General features: G+C 35.6%; 1 protein-coding gene across 1 annotated transcript in view; it reads left to right on the top strand.

The window, feature by feature from the left end:
* MGAT4D (MGAT4 family member D) overlaps positions 1-7,093 on the top strand; it is a 46,144-nt gene extending 39,051 nt beyond the window's left edge. The window contains exons 9-12 of the mRNA XM_005691251.2: positions 1,391-1,521; positions 5,247-5,354; positions 6,719-6,769; positions 7,001-7,093. Coding sequence (XP_005691308.1) covers positions 1,391-1,521; positions 5,247-5,354; positions 6,719-6,769; positions 7,001-7,093 — 383 coding nt within the window. The remainder of the gene's footprint in view (positions 1-1,390; positions 1,522-5,246; positions 5,355-6,718; positions 6,770-7,000) is intronic.

Raw genomic sequence — 18,982 nt, 5'->3', positions numbered from 1 at the left:
TTTGGCATAGTCAGTAAAGCAGAAATAGATGTTTTTCTGGAACTCTTTTGCTTTTTCCATGATCCACCGGATGTTGGCAATTTGATCTCTGGTTCCTCTGCCTTTTCTAAAACCAGCTGAACATCAGGAAGTTCACAGTTCACATTTTGCTGAAGCCTGGCTTGGAGAATTTTGAGCATTACTTTACTAGCATACAGTAAATCTTTAAGAATCATAAATACAAAAGAAAGTAACATTCTTATTATCTAGTGCATAGATTTTTTAAACTGGATATTTATATATATTTTAAAAAAGAATCGATGTAATCATATACCTGTTCAAATATTGAAATAATACTCTATTTTATTCAAAATTAAGCACTAAAAGTAAAAAATGTAGTATCTTGATAAAGTTCTATGTAAATAAGCTTACAAATATTCAGTTCAGTTCAGTTCAGTTGCTCAGTCATGTCCGACTCTTTGCGACCCCATGAATCGCAGCACGCCAGGCCTCCCTGTCCATCACCAACTCCTGGAGTTCACTCAGATTCACGTCCATCGAGTCAGTAATGCCATCCAGCCATCTCGTCCTCGGTCGTCTCCCTCTCCTCCTGCCCCCGTCCCTCCCAGCATCAGAGTCTTTTCCGAGGAGTCAACTCTTCGCATGAGGTGGCCAAAGTGCTGGAGTTTCAGCTTTAGCATCATTCCTTCCAAAGAAATCCCAGGACTCATCTCTTTCAGACAAATCATAGTTTCTGAAAAACTAAGTGAAAGGTTACAGGTCCTAAAGTTTCCATTTTATTTATATATCTTGCAGGTGGTTTAAACAGTTGATCCTCCTTAGTTATCAAAGTTAATTTCCTGAGAGTATTCACAATTCTAAACTTGCTTCTTGGAGAAGGCAGTGGCACCCGACTCCAGTACTCTTGCCTGGAAAATCCCATGGATGGAGGAGCCTGGTGGGCTGCAGTCCATGGGGTCGCTGAGAGTCGGACACGACAGGGCGATTTCACTTTCACGTTTCACTTTCCTGCATTGGAGAAGGAAATGGCAACCCACTCCAGTATTCTTGCCTGGAGAATCCCAGGGACCGGGGAGCCTGGCGGGCTGCCATCTATGGGGTTGCACAGAATCGGACACAACTGAAGTGACTTAGCAGCAGCAGCAAACTTGCTTCTTACTTGTCCCACCAAAAGTGGTAATTCTTAATACTGAAGCAGATATATGATTTTGCTCCATCATCCTCCAGCTTCATTAATGCTTTAAGCTTTGCAAGGAATAGATATATTTAATTTTTAATATTTTTGTACTCTTTCCTATGTTAATGGAATGAATAACTATATATGTGGTATAACTGATATGTGGTATAAACACTGAAGAGTTATTGGGCTTTGTTTATTTTTTCTCCATAGGAAAGCTATTTAAATCTGAAGATTTAACTGACTTTGTACGTTTTTTTTTAATGTTCTACAAAGATAAACCCATAGATTTGCTCTTGGGGGACATTTTTCTGGTAAAGATGTGTACCCCAGGAGAAGCTCTTGTGAGTATTTCTTTACTCTGTATTTTTATATCTCTGATGTAATTACCTAAATTTTGTTTATAAATTTTAGTGCATAGATTTTTAACTGGATATTTATATATATTTTAAAAAAGAATTGATGTAATCATATACCTGTTACAAATATTATTTCAAAGTATATCACCTAAGTATAAAAGATGAGACTACAAAATTGTTAGCAGAAAACATGAGAAAAAAATGTTTAGGACCCAGGATTAGGTGAAGAATTCTTAGACATGACACAGAATGCTTGATCCATTTTTACATGTTGGTGAATTGGACTTCATTAAATTAAAACCTTTTGTGTTGCAAAATTTACTGTTAAGAGAAGGCACCACAGGATAGGACAAGATATTTGTAAATTCCATGTCCAACAAAGACTTGTATTCAGAATATATACAGAATCCAGTTGAAAAATAGGCATAAGACTTGAATGGACTCTTATCAAGGTATTTTCTCCCTTACTGCAGTAAGCAATGAACTCAGCTTTGCTTCATCAAGTTATTTGAGTGGTTATTTTGGGCAAGCAAGAATTTGATAATACCATCCTACTGAAACTTTTATTAATAGATTAAAGGTATTACTATATTTCCTATATTTTAAGTCCTCAACTAACTTTATCTGAACTTTAGTTTCAAATTAACTGTACATTATTTAATGACTATGTTTTAAAAACAATTTTTAATACAGTATTTTCCTACATGTTAACATCAGTATAAATGAATTTAAATAAGCCTGCTATTTAACATTATTATGCACATAAATTTGAGATGTATTTTAATGAATTTTATATGTATACATTACATAAATAATGATAGCTATCATAATAATTTTTAAACTATTTTATTGATGTATAGTTGATTTACAATGCTGTATTAATTTCTACTGTACAGCAGAATGATTCAATTATACATGTACATATATATATACACACACATTCTTTTTCATATTCTTCTTTCATTACGGTTTCTTAAAGGATGTTGAATATAGTTCCCTGTACTATATACAGTGGGACCTTGTTGTTTATCCATTAAATATACAATAGTTTGCATTGGCTAACCCCAAACTCCCATTCCCTCCCTTCCCCACCCCTTCTTCCTGTCTGTGATCCATGTCAATGGAGTTTGTTTCTGTTTTGTAGATAAGTTCATTTGTGTCATATTTTAGATTCCAGATATAAGTGATAGCATATGATGTTTTTCTTTCTCTGTCTGACTTTCTTCCTTCATATGATAATCTCTAGGTCCATCCATGTTGTTGCAAATGGCATCATTTCATTTTTTATGCCTGAGTAATATTCCATTGTATATATGTACCACCTCTTCTCAAATGGTTGTTTTAAATAGGGGTGATACAATTTGTATGGAAATACGAAAAGCCTCGAATAGCCAAAGCAATCTTGAGAAAGAAGAATGGAACTGGAGGAATCAACCTGCCTGACTCCAGGCTCTACTACAAAGCCACAGTCATCAAGACAGTATGGTACTGGCACAAAGACAGAAATATAGATCAATGGAACAAAATAGAATGCCCAGAGATAAATCCACACACCTATGGACACCTTATCTTTGACAAAGGAGGCAAGAATATACAATGGAGTAAAGACAATCTCTTTAACAAGTGGTGCTGGGAAAACTGGTCAACCACTTGTAAAAGAATGAAACTAGAACACTTTCTAACACCGCACACAAAAATAAACTCAAAATGGATTAAAGATCTAAACATAAGACCAGAAACTATAAAACTCCTAGAAGAGAACATAGGCAAAACACTCTCCAACATACATCTATGACCCACCTCCCAGAATATTGGAAATAAAAGCAAAAATAAACAAATGGGACCTAATTAAACTTAAATGCTTCTGTACAACAAAGGAAACTATAAGCAAGGTGAAAAGACAGCCTTCAGAATGGGAGAAAATAATAGCAAATGAAGCATCTGACAAACAACTAATCTCAAAAATATACAAGCAACTCCTATAGCTCAATTCCAGAAAAATAAACGACCCAATCAAAAAATGGGCCAAAGAACTAAACAGACATTTCTCCAAAGAAGACATACAGATGGCTAACAAACACATGAAAAGATGCTCAACATCACTCATTATCAGAGAAATGCAAATCAAAACCACAATGAGGTACTGTTTCACGCCAGTCAGAATGGCTTTGATCCAAAAGTCTACAAGCAATAAATGCTGGAGAGGGTGTGGAGAAAAGGGAACCCTCTTACACTGTTGGTGGGAATGCAAACTAGTACAGCCACTATGGAGAACAGTGTGGCGATTCCTTAAAAAAGTGGAAATAGAACTGCCTTATGACCCAGCAATCCCACTGCTGGGCATACACACCGAAGAAGCCAGAATTGAAAGAGGCACATGTACCCCAGTGTTCATCACAGCACTGTTTATAATAGCCAGGACATGGAAGCAACCTAGATGTCCATCAGCAGATGAATGGATAAGGAAGCTGTGGTACATATACACAATGGAATATTACTCAGCCATTAAAAAGAATACATTTGAATCAGTTCTAATGAGGTGGATGAAACTGGAGCCTATTATACAGAGTGAAGTAAGCCAGAAAGAAAAACACCAATACAGTATACTAATGCATATATATGGAATTTAGAAAGATGGTAACGATAACCTTGTATGCGAGACAGCAAAAGAGACACAGATGTTTAGAACAGTCTTTTGGACTCTGTGGGAGAGGGCGAGCGTGGGATGATTTGGGAGAATGGCATTGAAACATGTATAATATCATATATGAAGCGAGTCGCCAGCCCAGATTCGATGCAGGATACTGGATGCTTGGGGCTGGTGCACTGGGACAACCCAGAGGGATGGTATGGGGAGGGAGGAGGGAGGGGGGTTCAGGATGGGGAACACGTGTATACCTGTGGTGGATACATGTTGATGTATGGCAAAACCAATACAATATTGTATCCAATTAAAATAAATTTATATTTAAAAAATAAATAGGGGTGATAATGTCACAGGCCATCTTTCTTATTTTTATTTTTGAGTAGATTATCCAAATCTTTTTCCATGAAGTATAATACTGTTTTTTTTTTCAATCATATACTTTTTAAGGAGAAATTGAAGAGGGAGTAATTTAGTTTTGAAATTAATAAATGGGGAGTGAATAATGTAGACCAAGAGAAATGGATAGATGGGAAAATATTGGAAAGTTTATATTACTGGAATAAAGAGAGAGGAGAGGAAAATTACAGTTTGCACAATAGAAGCCTGACTTTCTGAGCTTTCCAGATGACTCAGTGGTAAAGAATCTGCCTATAACGTACGTAGGCGGTGCACAGGAGACTTTGGTTCCATCTCTGGGTTGGGGAGATCCCCTGGAGTAGGAAATGGCAATCCACTCCACCATTCTTACCTGGAAAATTTCATGGACAGAGGAGCCTGGAAGGCTATAGTCTGTGGGACCACAAAGGGCTGCACAAGACTGAGCAAGCAAGCCCGATTTTCTAGTGAACTAATAGAGTTCATGAAAGAAAATACATGCTTTTGTATCTTGATTTCTTTGTTCCATTATTCTTACAAAGAAAAAGCTAAGAATTTAAATGTTTTGTTTAAATTTTAAAATAGTAATATAGAATCCAGGCAAAAACTAACAAAAGGTTCTGCCGCCAGTAAATGCAATAAAAATGAGTATTTGGGTTTTTACACAAGATCGTTGTTTCTCTTACAGGAAAAATGTATAGAACGAAATAAGCATATTCGTATTCGATATAAACCTTCTCTTTTCCAGCATGTGGGTATACAGTCATCATACCCTGGAAGAGAACAGTATTTCAAAGTAAGTGTTTTGAAATGTAGTTGTGTAATACACAAGGTTTCGTGAACTTATAAAATATTATTTAGAAAAGGAATGATGAGAATATGAGGGGCTATCAAAATTGTCTAAACACAATTCATCTCATGACAGAACTATTTGTTATGAAGAACAGTCAGCTTTACAAGATCCAGGTTATCTATCATGATTAGAAAAATCCAGCCTATGTAAACTTCTATGCCTTACTCTTGTCAGCTGTATAATTTAAATAATGAAACTAAAAAGGTGTTTTGAAAATTATAGTAAAATTCAGTATTTTAGTTTAATATTCAAAATTATAAAAGAATATTTCAAAAATAAAATGCCTCTATTATTGAATTTAAATGTAGCAGCATTCTTTTTCAGATCACTGTTTACCAAATGAACAGAACTTTAGCATTATTTGATTTTTAATCATTCCTATGTTTTTCATCAATTGACTTAGCATCTTGGTGGGGTAGAAAGAGCAAAGACTTCAGAGTCAAAACAATAAATTTTTAGTTGTGATGACCTGTGTACATGAAACTGAGCAAGGCCTACCACTCTTCTGAGCTTTCTTTGTCTAGAAAATGAGGTTGAAATGAACGAGCCTTAAGATTTCTTTCACCTCGGCAGTGCTGTTGGCATTACTATCCTTAGCTTCTTCACACAGCAAAGCTAATGATTGCTTTAATACTCTCAGTGGAAATGAGACAAATGCGCATGTACAGCCTCCCATCATTTCATTCATTGTTTGCCTGCCCTCTTTCCACCTTTTCTATTCTGTCTGTTTATTGTACTGCACCCTTTGAAACAGTGCCTTAGAGAGTGAACTCAGTATACATTAGCTGTTAGCCATCAGGCAAGGTGGAATTCAAGATTTAAAGTGTTTGGTAAACAAGTGTCTGGAATAGTGAAAACTTTTATGAATCTTTATCCGTAAAGTAATATCATCAAAATACATAAAACATAGTCACAGGGGTGCAGACAGAAATTAGTGTATGCCTTTTTACCTGTTGATGCTATTATAAAGGGATTCTTTTTTCCTTTACATGTCTATTTTAAAAGATAATATATTTTAACTTATCTTTGTAAATTCGTGACAGATTAAGGAGAATGTACATCTAATCACTCATATTTTGATGTTATAATCTTAACTTTTTTTTATTCTTCATACCGCATAAAACAGAAAGAAGTAACAATTTAATGATGTGTAAGATATGATTATATTAAATTATTTTAAAAATTTCCAACAGGATATCTATTATTAGGAATTTCAAAATTTGACACCTTCTTTAAAAAGGATCAGAATCATTCTTTGGAAAAAATGGCATAACAAGGATTAGACTATTTCTCAACTTTCTTCATAGTGGGTAAAAGATTACATCACATTGCAGAAAGTTAAACCATCAATAATAAGGGTAAGTATAAAAATTGATATAAATATATAGAAAATTTCTGGTGTTATCAATGTGTTATTTTATATCCTTATGTTTGGAATGTTTTTAAATTTTATGCATGTAACTTTCTAACACTCACTAATATTTTGTTTCAGAAGGATCGATTTCCTTTTCCCTTTATATCACGTACTGTAAAAGGGAATATAATATCATGTACTGTAAAAGAGGAATTTCCTTTTCCCTTTTTATCAGGTACTGTGGATGTACAATGAATTCGGAGACAATAGATCTGAGTTTGAAGCCACATTCTTATCAATAGATGCACCAATATGGATAAATCACTAAAATACTATGCTAACTGAAAAAAGCAAGGCAGGTGCAAAAGACTACATGTTGTAGGATTCTATTTATATAAAATTCTAAAGTAAGCAAACCCTGCTATCTCATTATGATTTTAATTTATGTATCTTTAATAACCAGTGATGTTGAGCATCTTTTCATGTGCTTTATGTGATTTTATATATTTATATACATATATATGTATACTTATATATGCTGCTGCTGCTGCTGCTGCTAAGTTGCTTCAGTCGTGTCCGACTCTTGCGACCCCATAGACGGCAGCCCACCAGGCTCCCCCGTCCCTGGGATTCTCTAGGCAAGAACACTGGAGTGGGTTGCCATTTCCTTCTCCAATGCATGAAAGTGAAAAGTGAAAGTGAAGTCGCTTAGTCATGTCCGACTCTTCGCGACCCCATGGACTGCAGCCCACCAGGCTCCTCCATCCATGGGATTTTCCAGGCAAGAGTACTGGAGTGGGATGCCATTGCCTTCTCCAATTTATATACATAAATATATAAAAAGTAATAAATATATAATATATAAATATATTTATTTACATATAAAATATAAAATATAAAAATATTTTATATAAATAATAAATATATAATATATACATGTATATGTATATACAAATATATATACATATATATGTACATATATATACATATATACTTAGGATATATCCTAAGTATATTTCATTATGTGCATTTTTATGAAAAATCTATTCAAATATTTGCCCATTTAAAAAATTTAGTTGTTTGCCTTTTTAGTCTTGAATTGTAATAATTCTCTTTATAATCTGACCACAAGTCTCAGCTTTGCCTTGCTCTTTCATTTTCTTAACAGCATCTTTCAGTGAACAAAATTTCAAGTAACTTTTTTTTTAACTTTTTATATTATATTATGGTATAGCCAATTCACAATGATGTGATAGTTTCAGGTGAACAGTGAAGGGACTCAGCCATAAGTATACATGTATCCACTCTCCCACTAACTCCTCTTCTATCCAGGCTGCCACATAACATTGAGTTCCCTGTGCTCCATGTATACAGTAGGTTTCAAGGAATAATTTTAATTTTGATAGAATTCTCTCCATTCAAACCTTTACTCTCTCAGTATAGTTGTATAATTCATTAGCTCAGTATTCAGTGATTTTATAACTATGAAGATATGTATGTTATTTACACTAAAATTACATTGTGTAATCTTTCTACTCATCCTTTATACACAACTTTTTTTCTTTGGGGTTTTAAGTTTGCTTTATTTCAGTGTACGTATAAACCTCAGATTCTCTGTGAATTACCTAAATCTTTTTTTTTTATATATTTGAACATTTAAAAAATCATGACTGAGTGTTGAATATTGCCAAATGCTTTTCTGAATTTATATCGCTTTCACTTGACAGATTTTCTCTCCTGGGGTCTTCTGACCGGCTCTGGCAGTTATCTCAGGATCCTCCTATTTGTCTCTTGAGTTGATTCCCCGATTTTCTGGATTTCTGATCCACATCATTCTTCATTTAGTTATTTGCTTTTGTGAAGCATACCCACCAGTAATTTCTTGAAAAAGATTGTGTGAGATGTAAAGTCTTGGAGAAATAAAACATCTTAAAATGACTTCAGTCTGTTAAATGTTAAATTAGCTGGGCAAACAATTCTGAGTTGGAAATGATTCCCCCCATTTTTTAAGGTGTTCAAGGGTATAGCTGTTGAAAAGTGGTTAAAGCCATTTTAATTTCTGTTTCTTTATATAAGGTCAATTTCCCCATCTCCAAACCTTTAAAAATGTTCTTGTATTTAAATCTGGTGGGGCTTTTTAATCTGAAAACTCCGGCTTTGATTCTTGGAAAATATTCACAGATTACTCTGTTTATGAATTTTCCCCTTTCCATGATCTTTTTAAGGAATGCATTTCCTATTTTCTCTGTATTTGCATTAATTTCTGTGAATGTTTCTAAATTTTATCCTTCATTCTTTGTATTAGAGCTTCTTTTATTTTTTTGCAGGGGAGGGCAGTTTTAATTGGCTGGTTGATTTGATTGTTTTTTTTGTTTGTTTTGCTAATATACTTTTAATGTCTAAGAACCCCTTTTATTCTCCTAATGTCACTGCCTCTTTTTATAACATTTATAACATTTTGTGATTGAAATTTTAGTAGTTCCACTTAACCTTCTGAGGGCTTCCCTGGTGACCCAGGTGGTAAAGAATCTGCCTGCAATTCAGGAGACTGGGGTTCAATTCCTGTGTCAGAAAGATCCACCTGGAGAAGGGAATGGCAACCCACATCAGTATTCTTGCCTGGAGAATTCCACAGACAGAGGAGCCTGGCAGGCTTGAGGCTTCCCTGGTGGTTCAGACAGCAGGCTTGAGGCTTCCCTAGTGGTTCAGACAGTAAAGAACCTTCCTGCAATGCAGGAGACCCGGGTTTGATCCCTGGGTCAGAAAGATCCCGTGGAGAAGGGAATCGCAACCCACTCTAGTGTTCCTTCCTGGAGAGGTCCATGGGCCGCAAAGAGTTGGACACCACTGAGTGACTATCAACTCTCTGAGAATTTTAATAGTTTTAAAAAGATTTCTTTTAAAATCTTTTTTTAATAAAATCTTTTTTTTTTTTGTATAAAATCTTTTTGTACTTCCTGTATAGTTTCTCTTTCCTCCAGTTTTTTTTTAAAAGTGAGTCCCTGTTTTCATGTTAAAGGGTTTCCTCATATGTCCAGTGATGGTAGGTGGGTTGTGTGTTCAAATGCAGAGAACGCTGATTGGAGGATGCAGCGCATGGCTGGATTTGTCCCTTTCACTGTGGGAGGAGTGGCTAGGTCCTTCCTTTGGGAAGTCTCCCTATGTTAGTATCTTTAGGTCTTGCTTAAATTGCTAGAGAATATGATAGCCATGTAGGCAAAGACAGATGGAGTTTTCAGTGTTCACTTTGTCAGAATTCATTTATTTATCCTATCCTGTTTTTCATTACTACCCCTACCCTGGTTTAAGTCTAGATACCCTGTTTTCCTTTTTAGAGAATTATCCTTCAAGAGTGGAGAAAAGATAGTCATCTGAAATCAAGCAGCCAGAGATGATCTCTAGAGCTTTAACCACCTCTCAGACAGACTTGCAAGCCATCGCCATGGTTTTGCCCCACTTTCACCTCCATTTCTAGCAGTATGTGGCGGGTTCTGCCCTGCAGGTTGCTTGTCTGTTTCCTGGTGGAGGCTTGAGATACAGCTTTCTTAGACATCGTTCATTTTGTTACCTTTGTCTCCTGTCTCACTCTGTTTGTAAGATCATGCATTTTCTAAATGGCCCTCAATGTCATTTTAAGTGTGAGTTCAAGAAAGAGTGAAAGTACCCGTGTCTGATCCACCATTTTACTAGGCAGACTGCTAGTTCATTCTTGCAACTCTTACTTTTCAGTCTCTTCATTTGTTTTTAAGCTTCAGAAAACTAAAATTTCATTTCCAGGACTTCCAGTTCATTCTTTTTAGGTATCATTGTTGTTCAGTTGCTCAGTTGTGTCCGACTCGGCGACGCCGTGTACTGCAGCACACCAGTTTTCCCTTTTTATGTATACAAGTATCCTATCTCTCTGAGAAAATTAATGACACTTAAAATTAGTACCTTAGTATAAATGCAATTCGTTATTTCTGCTGCTTCCTTTACTTACCGTCTGTCGTTAATCCTGCATCATCGACACCCTCTCTCCATTCTCTTCTGTTCTTGGGAAAAACCTGGAAGTACAGCTCACGGAAGGTCTTCATCCAGAAAGTTTCACATAAGATTCTGAGAGCAGAGATACTCCCATGGACAAGGAAGACAGCTGAGAAGGCGGCGGTCACCTGTGGAGGATCAGGAATTGAGGTCACACTTGGTGCCGGGCAGCTGAGATCACTGGTGGCCTCTGGCCTCCAGGGTTCCTCCCCACATGGCCTACTACTGCTCTGATCATCCTCCATGTCTTCCTCATGACGCATGCACTTCCAGAGTTCCACAAAGTGGCTTTCTGCTCTTTGCTTTATATATTATACAACCAAAAGTATGCTTTATTTATCCACAGACCACCACTTTAATGTGGGTACATTTCCATGAACATAACTCTGCACTGGTGACTTTCAGTTAGACTTGCATCATGATGAAAGTTTTTTGTTTGTTTGTTTGTTTTTATTTTCATTTTTCAGTGGGACTGAGATCAGGAAAAGCTTGAAACAAAGATGAGATGTGCTAAAGCACATGTGGAGTTTTCAACATTGTAATGTTCAAAGATACCCAAACATACTATAGCTCTAAATATGATCGATCCCCAGCTGCTTTGTGGAAATAAAGTATCAATAGCTGAGGTATTGAATTTCCCAGGCACCTTTATCCATTATCGAATCAGTCAAGTGTCTTTCTCCTTTCACAGCTCCTTTCTGAATGTTTCCCTTCTTTCATAGGAGAACAAGAAGCAGACCACCACCACTCCTTTTTCCCTCCCAATTTAGGAGTCTGAAGTGCTTTCAGCATCCTTTAAATCAACTTCAGGGAAATGATGGACCGTTCATCTCCTAGGACGTTTAAATACCTAAAATTAGATGTTTCCAAATTAATGAAAGGTTGCAGAATGGATTATCCCTTCCATTTTCCAAACAGGGCATTTCAAAATGGAATAAAATTCAATTATATTTAAGATTCATAGATTTGTTTCTATGTATCGAGTAATATACACACACAAAAAGTTAAAAGTTAATAACAAGAACGTAATAAAAGGCATCAGTCCCCCCTCCCCACTTCCCCTGCTCTATCTGACTCACCAGAGGCAACATTTAATCATTCCTACTTTGAATTCTCCTAGTTATCTTTCTACAGCTAAATACTATACCTGTGCTGCTAATTTTTATTTCTCCACACTATTATTTTTTCTGCAGGATAGATTAATATTCAGCTCAGATTCTTATTTATTTTTATTACATCTTAGTTTGGGCTGCTATGACAAAAATACCACTGATGGAGTGGCTTAAATAGCAGCAATTTATTTCTGACAGTTTTGGAGGCTGGGAAGTCTAGGACCAGGGTGGCAACGTGGCAGGTTATGGTCAGGGTCCTCTTTCTGGTTTGCAGATAGCTGTCTTCTGGTTATATCATCACATGTCCAAGAGCAGAGAAAGCTCTGATTTCCTGGCTCAGAGGGTAAAGCATCTGCTGACGATGCAGGCGACCTGGGTTCAATCCCTGGGTCGGGAAGATCCCCTGGAGAAGGAAATGGCAACCCACTCCAATACTCTTGCCTGAAAAATCCCATGGATGGAGAAGTCTGGTAGGCTACAGTCCATGGGGTCGCAAAGAGTCGGACACGACTCACTATAAAGGCAGTAATCTCATTCATGAGTATTCCATCCTCATGAGTTAATTATCTCCCGAAGAGCCCACTTTCAAATACATTGGGGATTTACACTTCAAACATACGAATTTAAGGAAGGGTGACACAGATATTTAGTCCAAGGCATAGTATTACTTTGATTATTTTGCCTCTCTTTTTTCCCCAATTTTCATTTTTTGAAAGTCTTAATAATCAGACATTAAACTTAGTGACCCAATCCTCTATATGTCATAGCTTTTATCTACTATTTCCTGTACTTGTTTTCCTATGTACTTGGTGAGTTCCTTGACTAAATTTTCTATTCAAGTTTTTAAAAATGTTCTTCTGTTTTTTCCTAGCATCGTCTTGTTTTGAGGACACAGTTTTTCTCAAATTTCTGAGTATTAGTTAGATCTTTTCAATAAGCAATTTTGAAGTTCTCTTCTGCATTCTGAATGAGCTGGTTTTTTTCTATAATAAAATCAAACTATCTGCCTATTTATTTTGATCTTTTACTGTCTTGTTGCATGCTTTCTCAAGTATTTGGTGATTCTTGGTTGCCTGGTGGCAATATAGATAAATTTTATTTCCTTTCCCTCACCCTCAGTCTGACCCTGCATTTATCTTCATATTCCTTTATAAAACTGAAAAGGATGAGGCTTCCTGGAAGTTTTTGGTACATTTGGAAGAATCTGTTTGTTTGCAAACTATGTTGTAAAGTGTATGAGTGCCTTTTCTGTTCATTTACGCTCATTCCAGTGGAGTCTAGCTCTCCATACCTTAACCTGAGACCTGGGATATTTCATTTCAATTTTTTTCAACTTTTGATTTTGTTAAGTAAAATAAGATTTACATACGTGTCCCCAGAGAGGTAAAAGTCTCCATCTTTTCTTTAATCAAGACCACCATAGCAGCAGTTTCATTGCTGTGTTTTCCTTTATATTTATTCCTTTTACATCCTTTAAAAACCTTATTGTATTTTTTCCTTACCCAGTTATTTATTGTACTTCTCATATAATTCTTTTTATAAGATAAATTATATATAGTTTATTAAGCAGAAAAATAATTTAGGTTATCTCTTCATCTAGCTTATAGTTCAAAAATAATAATCTAATAAGATAAAAATTCACCTTCGTGATGAATTTTAGTTTGACAAATTTTAAAATTTTACCTATGTCTTCAATTTAAATGTCCTTTATCATTTCATGTTCTACATCTATAATAAACATAAAGAATTTCAACTAAAATGTCTCAGTACTAATAACTTCTGAAAACTTAAAGTACTTAAAGAGTCTCTGTTATTTGATAAGCCAGAGAACAGTGTGTTTGATAATTTGCTAGTGCTTCGTCCTACACAAAAGGTTATCTTCCTTTTAATGCAATGCATTGGGCTCAGGGCAGAGTGTTTCAGTGTGTTGCGGGCAGGGTTGCCAGATTAAATACAGGATGCCCAAATAACTTTGAATGTCAGTTAAACAATGGCTTTTTGTGTGTGTGTGACCCATTTGTCTTGTGTTAATCCTGGTTGGAGGTGATGGAAGAAGGCATAGAAGAATAGTTCCCATCAAAATACACTAACTGGTGAATAATGACACGCGGCATGTTTGTATTTTCTTCAAATTTGCTATGTAAAGTTTTATGTGTCTCTTTTATGTAAAGATAGAGCAGACCGAGGTGGTAGCAAAAGGACAGAATAAGGAAAGAGCATTGTCAAGAAACTGTCATGAAAACAATTACATCCTTATGAATGAGTAATATGCTATTTCTGGATGTTAAAGATTTCTTATTTTTATTACAGGAAATATGAAAAAATGAAGCACAACAAGAAGAAGCTCTGTAATACTTTAATCTTAGATCACCGTGATTTCTAATGGCATCTTTCAGAAATTATAATATTCAAAACAAATGATTATATACAAGAGGAAGGAATAATGAACAAACTAGTAGATTTGAAAATATTTAACTGCCTCTATGTCAAGAAAAATTTGCATATTTGTTTATGATACTTGTACCCTTACTATTACAAATTTTTTAGAAAAATAAGTAAAGACAGGGAAGTTTTTAAAAATAAATATATTCTGTTGAATTAGATACTTAAGTAGCTATCTAAATAGCTAAACATTTTAGCTAAGTAGCTAACATCTCAGAAACTTGCTGTCATCCGGGACAGGTCCTGCGTGAACCGGCGCAGGCTGTTATCTATTATGTTAAGACACCTAAAATAGAAAGCACAAGGCCGAGCAACTCTGAGGCTGGCGGCGCCACAGTATCTTCCTGTCTTTTTAACAAATGCGTTTAAAACTGAAACTTCCAAGTGCCATTTGAGCTGATTAACAAGCATCTTGATGTATATGTATTCTGACAGTCATTCAGTTCCTAAAGATTTCATATTTTCTCTTCTTATTGCATTCTTAACTCTTGGGTTATTTGGGAGTGTTTTTATAATATCTTGGTTTTGCCATCTCTTATTGTTGATTTATAATTTAATTACCTTGTTAGAGAACTTTGTGTGATAAACTTTGAGAGTTATGAATTCTTATATTTCATATGAATTACAGAAGAATGTGTAGTCTTTAATACTCCCTTTAAAATATGCATTACTTATTTGCATTTTTATTGAGGTATAGTTGATTTCCTTTTTTCATTTGTTTTTACAAATATTAGTTTTGTGCTTTATAAATGTCTTCTTTAAATATTCCTATTCAATGGGTACTGGTTTCTCTTATATCAGGCTTTTTATTTGTTAAATTCTTTTAAATCTTTATTAATTCATCAGTTTCTTATAGGAATCTATTAAAATCTATTTTTCCTCTTGTTATTCTATTGAGTTTTACTTTATTTTGAGAAATAATGAGATATTACTTCTTTCTTATCCTTCATAAAATATGAAAATCTTAATTCAAACTGCTGTATTATCCTTGACTGCCAAAACTTCGCACATTTATATCAATATGAACCATGTTACATACCAAAGTGAATATGAATGATGAACTGTTCATATTCACCATTTCACTTTCTTCTTTAAAGAAAGGAGCTATTTGTCAACTATTATCTCAATAAAGTTGGGAAGAAAAATAAGAATAAAAGATATGTCTTTTTCACATTTGACTTCAGTTTTGAGCTTTTAAAATTAAATCTACCAGATCATATTCCAGGTTAATATGAAAAATTACAACTAATTCCAGGTAGAGCATTTCTCAAAAAGAAGGCATGATTCCTTGTAAAGGTACCCACTAGGACTTCTAGTTCACCATCCAAGATTGGAACAAAATACCCAAAGGGTTGATACGGTAAACTGGAATAGTGTTAAAGGAGACTGTCCAACATTCCACTGGCTGTTGTTGAAAAGCCTGAATGATTCCAGATGATTCCAAGAGAACTCTGCTTTGACAGTCAGAAAGAGGCGTTTGAACACTGACTGATATGCCCTGGGCAAGGCAGATGCTGGAAGTTATGATAAAGAGAAAGAAGTTAAAAGACAGCCTTAAAGATTCAACCCAATGACTGCTGTCCTTAAGGGAATGATTCCAGGACAAGAGTGTTTCAGTGGTCAGCACAAAGCAATTCTCAGAAATGTTTCTAATGTAGCTGGGAGAGATGCCCCCAGCTTCCATTCCCATCCCCACTGCTCTCAAATGGTAGACATTTGGAGGGTCTCGTTCACCACCCACAGCCTCTGGTCTAAGTGTGTGGGAGGGGGAGGTTTGGAGAACCTTAGACACCTATCTGAGCATAGCAGAGCAAACAGTGCTCGCTGGTTGGCTGGGGCATTCATTTTATAACACACTGATTTTGCTTTTTAAAAATCACTTATCTTCAAACATATATATGAAGGCAAATTATGTATTTAAGCAACTGACTCAATATATCTGATGTTTGTAGAAGCCACATTCAGACCAGACATTTTTTTTCAACATTACTTTTAAATGAATAGCTCTATAAACATTGGGGGCATGGCAAGTGAAAGTCTGTTGCCAGAATGGGTCTCAAATATTGATAATAGCCACCATCATCTGCCTTAAGTACTGTGGAAATAAATGGTTATACAGTAGTACTACTAATAGTATTTGTAATAGTAAATGTGGTATACTCCTGGTAGAAGGGAAAGAGACACCCTCTTCTAACCTAAGTGTGTAAAGTATCTAGGGATTTGCTGTGTTCTGTATGGATCTTCCACCTGGTGACAGAATTGAAACAATTATGAACAAATAATGGGAGCTAAATCTGTGCAGGCATTTTCCCATGGAGACCATCATCTTATGTTGTTTTTTTTTTTCCTTACTTACCTTAGCATATATTTTTAGATGCTGTGTTGATATTAGTAGCTACTCATAGGTAATGAATGAATCATGAGATGAAAGATTTTTGTTTTACTGATGTTTTCTTTCTGAACTCTTAGATAAAAATGAGTGATTTCTTTGGGAAATACAGTTTACCCAAATTGATAACAAGTAGAGACAGAAAATGTCAACCATGATACCAAGAATGCCCACTTCCTTGGCTTTCATAGGATGGGTCCAATAGTACTTCTCTGATGAAACTTTCCTTTAGGAAAAATGAATGGCAACATACTCTGTCCCAGCATTTTGTCCATTCTATTATGTAACATACATTACTGGATATTTAATTTGATAATAAATTAAAATTATAATGGAGTAATCATGGATCAAGCATACAAAAATGGAGCTGGGTGGCCGATGAGGACCAGGTCTCAGAGAAGTCTCTGCACCACTGAGAACCTGAACTTTCTTTGAGCTATGCCAGACTCAAGAACATCACCAGCTGTATTCAAAACAACACCTGTCAGCTGAAACCTTATGGTCTCAAGTTCTCCCCTTGTAACTATGCAACCATTTGGGACCCCCACCAATCCTCACTTAATAAGCACCCTTACTTGCCAGCTCCAATTAAAATTCTTGATAACCACTCAAGTAACTTTAAGTGTTTGGTTTTTGCCTTTATAAGCCTCCCTCATTTTGTAGTCCAGCAAAACACAATTCAGGTAGTTCTTGAGTCGGTGTCTCCAGGGTGGAGTCCTAACAGACCCCAGATAAATGCCTTTTTATCTTAGTTGGGTCTCTTTCTAGAATGGTGGTCAACAGATTATATGTCTGTTTCTCTAAATATATTAGCTATTTGAAAGCAGAGCTCATATAGTTGTCATCTTTGCATTATCAGTATTTTCATAGTTTAGCAGACAAGGTAAATGTTCAATAAATGTCTGATAAGCCTCTCAGTAAGAGGAACATGGAAACACTTTAGCTTTTCATTCTGAATTCCTATTAAAATAACAAAATAGATAAATAGGTACTCCCTCAAACAACATTCTAAACTAAGAAAAATATTAAGCATATATCTGAATCTTGGAGTTTTAAAAAATCTACATCAATGGATCAGATTAAGGGCTCATTTAGCTCAGATTCCTTGTTCCTAAAGTTTAAGCTTTCAGCTTCTTCATTGCAAACTTTGAGTGGATCCTTCAGAAATTCTTTTCTAACAATTCAAATTTGTTACCGGTCACAGAATTATGTTGAATAACAGAAGTTGCAAAGCCTAAGAAAAGAGCATAATACTGTTAAAAGTACCTGGAATAAATTCGTCTTTTTAAACCCATAATTACCATCAAAATAACAAAACTACCATCTTTGACACAGAAGATGACAGTGTCAAAAGTCTAGATATAGTGGCCTTATCACGGATGCAATGTGAGAAATGTTCAGTGATCTTGATATCTAGCCAGTAATAACATTTTATGCATGGAGCTCCATCAATTCCCTTAATCTGAGACTCTAACAGAGATATTACAAGTTAAGTATTTTATTATTACAATAAAATTGAAAGCATGATAATAGCAAAATTAAAGTCAAAATTTACTATCAAGAATAAGCAGTAAGGGATGTATGATCCAATATCTATGGGGCAAAGAAAGGTGTGATTCACTACTATGTTTATGCTATATTTTAACTTTTAGTGTGAGTTAAAATGACAGGCTCTGGAAAAGATTTGAACCCCATTTCCACTATTTATTAATACTTCAAGCCAAAGGCAAATAACTATCTTCAGTTTTTTTCACCAAGGTTGTTGGGACGTTCGATAACATAATGAATGTATAATAAAACCGTTTAGAGCTCAGTAAACTCCAGTACTTTGGCCACCTCATGCGAAGAGTTGACTCATTGGAAAAGACTCTGATGCTGGGAGGGATTGGGGGCAGGAGGAAAAGGGGACGACAGAGGATGAGATGGCTGGATGGCATCACGGACTCGATGCACATGAGTCTGAGTGAACTCTGGGAGTTGGTGATGGACAGGGAGGCCTGGAGAGCTGCAATTCATGGGGTCGCAAAGAGTCGGACACGACTGAGCGACTGAACTGAAACACAACGAAAGATTAACAATTCTTACAAGTAGCATTTCAAAAAGAAACCATGTAGTACTATTTATTATGTTAATATTTAATATATCTATCATACACTTTCAGGGAAGAATAGCTCCCTGCTGACCACAATGACCTCTCATCAGAACGTCTAGAACCCCAGGGAAGGCCTGGGGTATTAACTCGACGCTGTTA

The sequence above is a fragment of the Capra hircus genome, chromosome 17 (genome assembly GCF_001704415.2).
Source record: "Capra hircus breed San Clemente chromosome 17, ASM170441v1, whole genome shotgun sequence".
NCBI classification, from domain to species: Eukaryota; Metazoa; Chordata; class Mammalia; order Artiodactyla; family Bovidae; genus Capra; species Capra hircus.
This window is presented reverse-complemented; position numbering and strand designations above follow the sequence as displayed.